Source organism: Lissotriton helveticus, chromosome 11 (assembly GCF_964261635.1).
Source record: "Lissotriton helveticus chromosome 11, aLisHel1.1, whole genome shotgun sequence".
Classification (NCBI taxonomy): domain Eukaryota; kingdom Metazoa; phylum Chordata; class Amphibia; order Caudata; family Salamandridae; genus Lissotriton; species Lissotriton helveticus.
In genome coordinates, this window is record NC_136072.1 from 902,818,394 (window position 1) to 902,831,091 (window position 12,698).

General features: G+C 44.1%; 1 protein-coding gene across 2 annotated transcripts in view; it reads left to right on the forward strand.

The window, feature by feature from the left end:
• Positions 1-12,698, forward strand: part of TBX5 (T-box transcription factor 5) — a 615,870-nt gene that overhangs the window by 327,200 nt on the left and 275,972 nt on the right. For both annotated transcript variants that reach the window (XM_078665962.1, XM_078665961.1), the window contains exon 6: positions 5,227-5,379. In XM_078665962.1, the coding sequence (XP_078522088.1) occupies positions 5,227-5,379 (153 nt within the window). The remainder of the gene's footprint in view (positions 1-5,226; positions 5,380-12,698) is intronic.

Sequence of the window (12,698 nt, forward strand, 5' to 3'; positions counted from 1 at the left end):
ACAAACACAGCTTAAAGACCCCCTCAACCTATAATCTAGTCCTTCCTGATAAAAACAAAATCCGTTACCCTAATGCAAGTCCTGGCAATATTTTACTATTTTTAAATACAGCTGAAACAAGATTTCAGTTACTTTACTTAGCGCTATAATATCGCCAAGACACAATAATTAGTCAACTGTCTTCCATTAGGCTAACCTTTTCTTTTCATTAGAATTTTCAGTCATTGCACCCACAACTCTGGCCTACCCTTATGTCTCTCCGCTTCTGCGATTTTCTCACCTTCCCAAACACAAAACAACAGGTAATAAAATGCTCTAATGTAGCTTTCTAAGTGCACTTCTTTCAGCTTTGTACAAATGGATTGACAAAACAGCACAAAGGACACCGAAAGTTTTCGAATAGCTACCTTAACATCTCAGAAATTATTTTTTAAAAGGTACACATTTCAGGCCCAAACTACAGAAACGTTTTTACAAGGTCGAATAGAGCAGAAAGTACAAAAAATGCAACTTATGACTGCAAAAAAAGTTCCTGATTGCCAGACCACCTCCCACAGGTATGACCAAGTCTGCTGACAGTGAATATGAAGAGAGGACCGAGAGACTGCACATCAGTATGTTGCTGTAACATGTACACTGCTTCAGCAAGCACAGTTTACCTAACCTCTAGGGTAAGATGAACAAACCATTTTTGCGGTCGAAAACGTCTGACCGCAAACATACTTTTTCTTATGTACAAAGACCAAATTTTGAATCCGTAACACATTACCGAATTGCAATTTGGAAGTGCACCTACATATCAATTCGGTACTTGTGAGCTGGGATTTAGGGCACCCTTACCAAATACAGATTTGCAGTGGTATGTATGAATGTTTTGCGACAACACTCATTATTTAATGACTACTAAAAGGTAGTGGTAACCATTCACAAATGGAAAAAAGGTCCCCAAGAGACTCCTTCCCCTCGACAAATGTTTAAAAAAATATTTTTTAAGAGAAGGCAGTGATTGTATGGACCACTGCCTACTCTTAAGAAATGAAATTTCGAAGGTAAATTATTTTCTTTTTAAACATATTCCATTTTACTTTAAGGAAAAATGGCTGCATTTAAAAATAAAAATAAAACAGTGTGCTTTATTAAAAAGCAAACCCAGACTGGGTGGTCTGCTGACATCAGCAGGCCACCCTCCATGAGCTGGCTGCGATTCGTAATGAGTCACAAATTGTGGCCTAACATATTAGTATTCATGAGGAAAGTGATTTGCGACCCACTAGGGCTCCCTAGTTAAAAAGATTCGTTTTCTTACATGAGGATTTGCAATTTCCTAATTATGATTTGATAAAAATCGAAATTGGAAAATCGCAATTCCAGATTTTTGCTTCCCCGGCCACTACTTGTGCACAAGTGAAGATGAAATCAAGGTCTGCCAAGGCTGAACCTGCATGTGTGCACCAAAAGCACACGTGCCTGCATGCTCATCACATTAAGGAAAGCAGCCCTCACAGCTGCAGTAATTACTGCTGCATGGAAACATTGAGTGCATGTCGGTGGAGACTAGGGAACCAGAGGTTTGGGATAACAAGGGGTGCCCTTATGTTGGCCCTCAGCATTCTCTTCTGTCATTACCTGGATGGCAAAACTCTGTCCATTTCATTACATAATTTTATGTATCCACATTCAAATTAGGCCAGGGGGAATTGAGTGATTTCCCAAGAATCAAAGCTTGTTTGAGCTGTCGCCTCTCGAACCTGGTTTTCCAGTTCCAAAGTTAGCAGCTCTTGCTGTTAGGCCACATATACTCCCACAACCTTCCCAACATTCTGGCAGTGCTTTGAACTCATCTGTTCTGTCTGTATCGTGGTAATTAAACACCACCTTTTTGGCTCAGCGTGGCTACAGGTAGGCGCAATCATTATGTCAATGTCAGGATATCCTGCGTGTCAGGAGACATGACATACCTTGCTGCATTACTCACCCACAGTGTGAATGACTGCAAAGGGCCTGATTCGACACTGCCATGTTAATCACAATGTGTTGGAGACCCTCCACAGCAACCTCAAAGTAATGATTAGCTTTGGCAAAGACAATAGGTCTCGCCTATGCAAGAGCTATTGGCTTTGCCAATGTGTTTTAGCCATGTTGTGCACCAGCGTGGCTACTGTTCAGCATGGCTAAAAGTTAGTGCATTAAGGAGAGTGACATGGAGTGTCGTAGAATGGAACGGCGAAGAGTGGAGAAGAGTATTATTGTGTAGAGTGGCATAGTGTGATGCATTGGAGTTTCAGAGTGGAGTTGCGCAGAGTAGTGTACAGTGGAGTAGAGTAGACTGTTGTAGAGTGCATTGGCGTAGAGTATTGTAGAGAATTGTAGCATGGACTGCAGCAGCATAGAATTCAGAGGTGTACAATGTAGGTATAGAATGCAGTGGTGTAGATTACAGTGTTGCATAGTAGAGTGCAGTGGCGGAGAGTGCAAAGAGCTAGAGTGCAGTGGTGCAAAGTGGAGTGGTATAGAGTGGAGTGGTGCAGAGTAGAGTGGAGTAGAGTGTAGTGGCGTAGAGTGCTGCAGAGTAGAGTATAGTGTAGCATAATACAGTTGCATACAATGCAGTGCTGTACAGTGAAAGGCTGCAGAGCAAAGTGGCATAGAGTGGAGTGATGCAAAGTAGAATGGTGTAGAGAGCGTTGGCAAAGAATGCAGTAGTGTAAAGTAGAGTGTCATAGAGTGCAGTGGGGTAGAGTGGCGCAGAGTGCATTGATGTAAAGTGCCATGGTGTGGAGGAGAGTAGTGTTCAATAGAGTTGCATAGAGTGCAGTGGAATTAAATACAGTGGTGCAGGGTAGAGTGCAGTCACAGAGTAGAGTGGTGCAGAGTAGAGTACATCTGCATAGAGTGGTGTAGAGTGGAGTGATTCAGAGTGCATTGGCAGAGAGCATTGCAGAGTATAGTGGCATAGAGTGCAGTGGTGAAGGATGCAGTGACATGGAATTCAGCTGTGTACAATGCAGCTTCATAGAATGCAGTGGCGTAGATTAAAGTGTAGGGGCGTAGAATGCAGTGCCTGGGAGTGCAGTGACACAGAGTGGTGAAGAGTGGAGAGGCATGGAGTGCAGTGGAGAACGGTGGAGTGATTCCGAGTGCAGTGGTATAAAGTGCAGTTAAGCAGAGTAGAGTGGCATAGAGTGCATTGGTATACAGTGCAATAGTGCAGAGTTCAGCGGTAGAGAGTGCACTGTTTTAGAGTACAGTGTCATAGAGTGCAGTGGTGTAGAGTAGAGTGGCATAAAGTACAGTTGCGTAGAATGCAGTGGTTTAGCGTAGAGTAGATTGTTTCATAGTAGAGTGAAGTGGCGTATAGTGGAGTGGTGCAGGGTAGAGTGCACTGGCATAGAGTCGAGTGGCGTGGAGTATAATGTGTAAAGTATAGTGGTGTAGAGTACACTGGCATAGATATGCTGCTGTACTCTTCACCACTTTACTCTAATCTGGCATAGATTGAAGTGGTCCAGAGTACATTAGAGTGGTGTTCAGTGGATGGCCACAGAGTTCAGATGCGTAGACCGGAGTGGTACATATTAGAGTGCATTGGCATAGAGTGTACTGGCATAGAGTGCAGTGGCATAGAGTGCGGTGTTGAAGAGTGGCGTAGAGTGGAGTTGTGCAGAATAGAGTAGAGTGGCCTATACTGGATTGGTGTAAAGTGCAGTGGCCTATAGGGAAGTGTCGTAGAGTGCAGTGGCACTGAGTGGAGTAGTGCAGGGTGGAGTAGAGTGCAGTGGCACATAGTACAGTGGCATGGTATAAAGTGGAGTGGTGCAGAGTAGAGTACAGTGGTATGGAGTGGTGTAGTGTGGAGTGGCATAGAGTGGAGTAGGCATGGTGTAGTAGCACACTGCCATTAGAGCCAACACATTTACAATTGAAATGACCATTGCATTTGCACCATAAACACAGTTTTACTAATAAAACTATATTATAGGCCACAATGATAATGTGTGGAAATGGCATCACATGGTGTATTGATTTGCTATGATCAATCATATATAAGTATTGGTTTCCAACCCATTTCAGAATTAACAAAAAATGTGCTTCATTTGTGCTTTCCTAATCCTGATATATTCTGTGATACTTGCAGTTCATTTAAATGTTGTTGTGTGCTAGAAAGAACACCCTTTCCTATCCACAGTATCCAGCAAGGTTGTCACATAAATCATCTCACTTTGAACTCAGGAAAAATCGAACACCAACCTCTGTTGAAAGACAGAGCCTGACATCTGACAGCAAATGTGAGAAGATAAGAAAAAGATTTACAGGCCTGTTTACAGAAAGAAGCACTCGAGGAAGAATATAAGGCGAGGTAGTGTGAAAAGGTTTTACTCCTTGGTGGGGACAAACTCAGAATGGACAGCCTAAAACAAATAAAGCCAGCAAATAGCGAGCCAGAAAATGTGAGCTACAACCCACAAACCCAATGGTACGCACCGGTGGAATACAATACCAGGGAAGCTCTCTAATGTCAGAAAATGCCAGAAAATGTGAGCTACAACCCACAAACCCAATGGTAAGCAACCGGTGGAATACAATACCAGGGAAGCTTTCTAATGTCCCCAAGATGTCTTTAGCAAACCAGACAGCTGCACTGTCTGGTAGGCTTCGACCTTAAAATGTGCTGCTGCTACATAACTAACTTAAGCCAGCGCTGCATCTCAGAGTACCAGTACTCTCCATGGCAAAGGAGAAGTTCCAGTTCCAAGCAGGAACACTGTGAAATACCAGTACTCTACAAGTGAGTACCGGCCCATTTAAAACCCGGGTAGTAAAAATCATAAGGTGATACATTACTGAATTTTTATCTGTCAGTTTTGAAACTTCGGTATACATCATTCAGGTGCTTTCATGCTGTGCTTCTGTGAAGGAGCTTCTAGCTTAGTCTTGGTCTTAAAAACGACCTTCACAGTCGTTTGTATATGATATATAGACTGAAATGTTGTTTTGGCGAATCAGGTGAAGCACAAAATGCCTCATAAAGGATCTAAAAATGTTTGAATATTGTTCCACCATTCTTTAAAGATTTTCTGTTTTATCTGCAACATAAGTCTTTATATCAGAGAATAAATTTTTACCTCTGTCCGGGCAATCAAAAAGTTACATTACCTCAATATCTGTGAATCATAACACTTACTATTTGTGTTTTGCTTGACATTCTGCTTCTCTATATTTCCAAAGATTATCCTGAATTCCATGCATAAATACCAGCCAAGACTCCATATCGTGAAAGCTGATGAAAATAATGGATTTGGATCCAAAAATACAGCCTTCTGCACTCACGTCTTTTCAGAGACTGCGTTCATCGCTGTGACATCCTATCAGAACCACAAGGTAAGAGAAGTCAGAAGCCTGGAGTTTATTTTAAAATTAAATATAGATATGAATGCCGGAGGACAATGCCGTAGCAAACCGCTCTTTAAATATGATCACTATTTCAGATCAAGGAGAAAGCAAGTAACATACAGCTGCCTTAGAAATTAGTAAGATAGTTCATAGGCTATTTATAACTGTTGCAGAAGAAAACAAGTTACTTACCTGTAACTTTGGTTCTCCAGTATTGGAAACTTTCATAGATTCCCATGCTTGTATCATTCCCCGTCGTCGGAATGGGAGTCACTGGTATACATGAAATAGCAATAGAAACAATTACCAAAACAGTACCGAGGCCTAGGCCAATTCTTGTTTTGCAACCTATCCACCTCTTTTTGTAAACGAGACCAACAAAAATGAACAACCAATCAGATTAGCCTCATCACTTAAAACCCTCCTCAGAGAAGCTCAGAACCTCAGATTTTCGTAGCCGGTGTGTAACCACACCACTGAAGATGGAAGAGGCTGAGCTTTACCAGGGGAGGAGGGTGAGTCGCCTGGGAATCTATGAAAGTTTCCAAAACTGGAGAACCAAAGTTACAGGTAAGTAACTTGTTTTCTTACTCCAGTATTGTAACTTTCATAGATTCCCATGATTGATTCAGAGTAGCTAGAAGTTATCAGCACATTTTGGGAACCATGACCATCATAAAATCATCAAGAAAGCAATAGTATAATCACCATAATGACAATTTCAATGGTCAATAACATACTTAGAAACTTTAGGAAATATAAACACATGAGGTTCAAAAATGTGCAAGAGCTGAAAACAACAGTAACATGGAAGGAGGGATGAAAGGGAAAGCTCACCACTACTGAAAGAGGTTCCTCAGGACTGCCTGGCCAACTGCTGTGTCACTCTGCATAGCAGAATCCAGACAGTAATGTCTTGTAAACGTATGGGTACTGCTCCAGGTCGCCGCCCTGCAGATGTCCCGGATAGGAACTCCGGCAAAGAGGGCAGTCGAAGAAAAAATTACCCTTGTGGAACGAGCACGGACCCAACCTTCCAGGAGCTTGCCTGCTGCTCTGTGACAATACTGGATAGCGCTGGTAATCCAACGAGCTATCCCCTGCTTGGAAAGGGGAAAGCCCTTACGAGGGTCACTAAAGGAGACAAATAGTTGAGAAGACTTCCTGAAGTCCTTAGTACGTTGGAGACAGAACTTTAAGCACCTCTGAATGTCCAGTGAGTTAAGTGCCTTTTCTGCCGGAGTTGCCGGTTGAGGGAAAAAGTTTTGAGTATAACCGGCTCATTCAAATGAAAGTCTGAAGGTACTTTGAGTATGAACTTTGGGTTGGTATGCAGTATCACTGTCCCCTTTTTGAACAGGAGAAAGGGTTTCTGAATGGTGAGAGCCTGCAATTCCCCCACTCATCTAACTGAAGTCAAAGCTAGTAGAAGAGCTACCTTCCAGGAGAGTAATTTCAACTCTACCCTGTGAATAGGGTCAAAAGGAGGCTTCATGAGTTGGGCGAGAACCAAGTTACGATGCCAAAGAGGAGGAGGAAGCTTGACTGGAGGGAAAACTCTGAAAAGGCCCTTGAGAAACCACTTAATTATCCTTGCCGACCCGAGGGAAGGACCTGAAGACGTGTGTCTGAAGCGAGAGAAGGCTGCCAGATGCACCTTGATGGAAGAGTGAGGCAGTCCCGATTTTGCCAATGACAGAATATATGGAAGAACTTCATGCGGCTCAGACTTAAAAGGATGGACACCGTTTTGCTGGCACCAAATGCAGAAACGCTTCCACTTCAACTTGTATTTCTTGTTGGTACTTGGGGCTCTTGCCTGAGAAAGCACTGCTCAGGAGTCAAGCCGAGAGCTGCAGAGATTGCGGATCTGGATGCCAGACTTGGCCCTGGGACATCGTCAGCAGCGAAGGAATCAGTTGATCAGGTCCAGGGAGAGAAGGTGCAGTTCTGTGAACCAAAACTGTCGGGGCCACGCAGGAGCTATCAGAATCATCTTGCAGGGTTCTGCTTTTAGCTTCCTGAGAAGTCTGGGGATCAGAGGAATGGGGGAAAAGCATAACAAATGTGCCTGACCAGGCCATCGAAAGAGCATTTTCCCAACGATCCCAGATGGTGTAGCCTGTTTGCGTAACATCAGCATTTTTTGTTCTGCGGCGTGGCAAAGAGATCTATGGTAGGCCTGCCCCATCTGTGAAAGTCCTTCTGTAGAGTCGTGTGGTCCAGTGCCCACTCGTGGCTGACCGACTTCAGTCTGCTGAGCGTGTCTGCTGCTTTGCTGAGAACGCCGGGAGTGATACTTCCTGCTGGATTGCCCATTCCCAGATTGTCTGGGCTTCTTGTGACAACAGTCGAGATCTGGTGCCGCCTTCCTTTTTTATATAATGCATGCCCGTCGTATTGTCTGTACGTATTAGAACGGCGGACTGCTGTATCCGTGGAAGAAAAGCTTGCAAGGCCAGGCAAATCGCTCTGATCTCTAGCAGATTGATATGTAGAAGACGATGGTGGGGTAGCCAACAGCCGCTTACATGAAGGTCTTGTAATACTGTTCTACTGTAAGACGAGGAGCACACCCTTTTTTAGCTTCAATCTGGCATTTTCCTGCTTGATTTGCTTGCCAACAGTGGTGGACACACTGGCACAACATGCCCTATGCAGAACCCACCTTAATACAAGTTTATAAAACTTGGCCACTGAGCACAATTGCTATGAGAGACTGCTCCTGTTTTACACAATATTTACTAGTGTTTTCTATGACATTATCATCAAAAATTCTTCTCAACTCAAAATGCACATGCAATGTAACAATCTTCGTTCATCACATTGTAAATTTTAATCGGTTAATTACACAGAACATAATATATAGTACAAATCACTTCTATAATCATCTCATTGATAAAGTTTAGCAGTTTCCATTCTTTGTGGCCCAATGCATTTCTGGCCCCTTGGCCCTTCTTCAGGGTATATAATCCAAAACAAACAAAATCATAACATTCATTAATCTGAGGCTCATGTGTAGGAAATTACCTAAAAATAGTCATTGGTTTTATACATACTTTAAATTTGTACATACATCCTACTGGGTCCTGGTGAAATACTCCAAACCAAAAAGGTGAAAGAACCCTAATGTGATAAAAAAAAAGTTAAATAATATGCCATTCTCGTGATAGCGCATGTGAACCATAATAGAATTCTCACAATAACCATTCTGTCATGTGTATTCTTAGTGAAAACCTCAACACAGACCACAAACCACCACACATACTGTGTGCACACTAAATTACTCCCAATGTGCTAAAGTCTTACCACAAACTGCCGAGTGTCTTCAACCTTTTTTCGCTATGTGCATCGGCCGAACAACTCTGTGCAATGATTGATGGGCAAAAGAGAATGTTGCTGGTTGCATCCTCAAAATACTTTTAAACATGCTAAGCGGTGACCACTCTTCTTGGTCACAATAGTGCTCACCTTCTTATGACCTGCTAATGATAGAAACATGTAACCCTGTCTCACTGAGGTTCTGTGCAACTGAAATCACACAAATCACATTGCAGCAAACTTAGTACAACTGGTGGTCACACGCCACTCTGTAGATACCACGTCCACTTAGACAGCCACAAAAGAGCCTACCTGTATTCGTCCTTTCCCTCCTACCACCCGGCTTTCACCCATCATTTATTCCACAGAGTTGTTCGGCCGATGCACATAGCGAAAAAAGGTTGAAGATAGTCAGCAGTTTGTGGGAAGACTTTAGCACATTGGGAGTTATTTAGTGTGCACACAGTATGTGTGGTGGCTTGTGGTCTGTCTTGAGGTTTTCACTAAGGATACATGTGACGGAATGGTTACTGTGAAAATTCTATTATGGTTCAAATGCGCTATCACGAGAATGGCATATTATTTTACTTTTGTTTTTATTTTTGATCACAGTGGGGTTCTTTCACGATTTTGGTTTGGAGTATTTCACCAGTACCTTGTAGGACGGAATGGTTACTGTGATAATTCTATTATGGTTCACATGCGCTATCACAAATTTAGAGCATGTATCAACCAATGACGATTTTTAGGTAATTCCCTACACATGAGCCTCAGATTAATGAACGTTATGATTTTGTTCAATTATACTATATGTTATGTTCTGTGTAATTAACAGATTAAAATTCACAATGTGATGATTGAAGATTGTTACATTGCATGTGCATTTTGAGTTGAGAATAATTTTTGATTATAATGTCATAGAAAACACTAGTAAATATTGTGTAAAACAGGAGCAGTCGCTCATAGCAATTGTGCTCAGTGGCCAAGTTTCATAAACTTGTATCATGGAGGCTTGTAATACTACTCCCCATCCCTCTAGCAAGGCGTCTGTAGTTATTATGTGAGGAGCAGGGGCGATCCTGAAGGAAAGGCCCTGAGAAATGTTTTCCTTGCTCTTCCACCATGATGCGGCGTCCATCATGGCCATGGTAACTAAGATCTTGTCGTTGAAGGATTCGTCGACTTGGCACCACTGCAAGTCCAACTCCTCCTGGAGTGGACACATCCACAATCTGCAGTGAGGAATCAGAGGTATGCAGGAGGAAATTGCCCCAGAAGGGACTTGTAGAGGTGAACTGAAATTGACTGTCTTTGTAACAACCGAGAGGCCATGGTCATCAGCTTTTCTTGCCTCTCCAGGGTCGGTAAAGCTTTGTTTATGGACGTGTCCAGAATGGCTCTCAGAAATCTGGCTGTTCTGGATGGACGGAGAGTAGACGTTTCCCCGTTGAGAGTTAGTCCGAGAATGTCGAACAGGAGTGTGCATGCTATGTCTGATTCTTGTGTTGCTTGCCTGGTAGGAGCTTTCAGTAACCAGTCATCCAGGTAAGGTAAGACCTGATGCTTTTGTTTTTGAAGAAAAGCTGCTACCGGAGCTAACACCTTTGTAAAGATCTGCGGAGCAAGTCGGAGTCTAAAAGGTAGAACCTTTAAATGAAAGTGTCTCTTGGCTACTGTGAGGCAAAGAAACCTCCTGTGAGCTGGATTTATGGGTATGTGAAAATAAGCGTCCTCTAGATCCAATGTGGCCATGTAATCCCCTGAGTTGAGAAGACAAAGGACGTCCTGTAGAGAAACCATTCCAAAATGATTGTTTGATGAGATAGGTGTTGAGCTCCCTCAGATCTAGAATAGAGCACCACTTTTCTAAAGTCTTCCGGACCAGGAAGAACCAGGAGTAGAAACCCTCTCCCCCCTGAGAGATAGGGACCGGTTCTATCGCTCCTTTGAGGAGAAAGATGGACCTCCAACCATAGAAGATGGGGATGTTTTAATACAGTGGTGCGAGGAGGCTTGGAAGGTGGTTCTTGAACAAACTCTAGAGTATGGCCGCATTGAAGGATCTTCAGCACCCAACGGTTTATGGTATTCGTTGCCAGTTGTGGAGGTAATGTGATATTTTGCCTCCCACTGATGTTACAGGAGGAGAAGCGACAGTAGTAAGAGCCAGCAAGCCGCTATTGACGCTTCGAGGAGTCCCTCCCCTGGCGTCCTTGTCTTCCTTAGTTAGACGATCGAGAGAAAGAAGAGGATTGATTTTGCCGCTGGGTATAACTTGGCCAGTAAGATTATGAATTCAATGTATAAGAGGAATACCGTTGTTGCTGGTACCCTCCTCTATATGTGGCATTACCTCTTCCTCGGGCTCCACAGAAGGGGTCCTTGCAGTACTACAGAGTCCCTAGGGATTTTGCTGTCTCCGTGTCTTTTTTGATGTCCTGGAGTGCATCATCAATATGTTTTCGAAAGAGCGCTTCCCCCATCAAAGGGAAGATCCAGGATCTTGTTCTGGACCTCCGGGCGTAACCATGTAGCCTGCAGCCAGCCTTGATGCCGAAGGACAGCAGCGCCCACCAGGTAGCAGAATGCCGTTGTTGCAATGTCCATAGCACAGTCAATCATTTCAGCCGATGTTACTTTCTCCTCCTGAAGAATCCTCTTAGCCTCTTTTTTCACATCTTTAGGCAATTGGTCCAGATATGGGGAAAGATCAAACCACATCTGGCGATCATAACCACCAAGAATCGCTAAAGCGTTAGCCGCTATAACTAACAGACTGGACATGGAAGAAAACCTCTTGCCCGCATTGTCCAGGCATCTGCCCTCTTTATCTGGAGGCGTTGTGAGAGGAGCTGAAGGATTCCTCGACTTTCTTAGGGCAGGCCGAGAAATGACAAAGTCTGGTTTTGGCTGAGTGACCAAGCAGGCCGGACTATCCTCTGGAACCTTATATTTCTTCTCAAGGTAAAATTGAAAGCACCGTAACAGGATTTTTCATCACTTTTAACCCCTCATCCAAGACGTGACTGGTAGATTTGGGGGTCTCTAGTTGACACAGGTAGGTACTTGTAACATATAGAGACCCTTGCCTCTAGTCAGGGTAAGGGGGTACACTCCTAAAATAACCCCTGCTCCCCCCCGTGGTAGCTTGGCATGAGCAGACAGGCTTATCTCAGAGGCAGTGTGTAAAGCATTTGTGTACAAATACAGTAATCAATTGACAACACTACAGATGGACACCACACAGGTTGTATATTAAAAATAAGTATTCTTTATATAGACTTAACACAAGACCACAAATGACAAAAATCCACAATACTGTACTTAAAATGGTAGGTTTAGCTTAGTTCTCTTTAGATCTTAAAATGCGACACTTTGAGTTAATGTACCTTAACCCCTTGCATGCTCGTAGCCACGGTGGTGCTGTGCTGGTGACGGAAGGGTTCTGTCACGGCCCGGCCGCCGCGCCTGCGCTGCAGTGATTTCGCACCTGCGCGGCGCATTCTATTGAGCGGGCGGGGCCGTGACGGAACTATTCCATCACAAGCACAGCGCCACCGGGGCTCGTGACGGAGTGGTTCCGTCACGAGCATGGCGGTGCCGCGTGGCCCCCCCCCTAGCGCCGCAGCGGAATTACTGCCACGGCCAAGGGGTTAAGATGCAACACGCAGAGCAACGAAAGTGTTGCAACGATCGAAATGTGGCAAAGATCCGGTGCAAAGAAGTAAAGACGTCAGGTTCTTCCTGAGGCAGCACGCTACTCCAATGTTGCGAGAAGTCTCGGCTTGATGCGTCAGCTGCAGCAGCGACACCCTTGTTCAGTGATGTGATGACAGCGGCTTTGGCGGTGACACTCTTCTCCTACGATGCGAGATGCTTCCCCTTGATGTGACAACTGCAGCGGCGACACCCTTGTTCAGTGATGCGACGACAACAGCTCCGATGGCGGCACACTTCTCCGTGGATGCAAGGCGCTTCTTGTGATG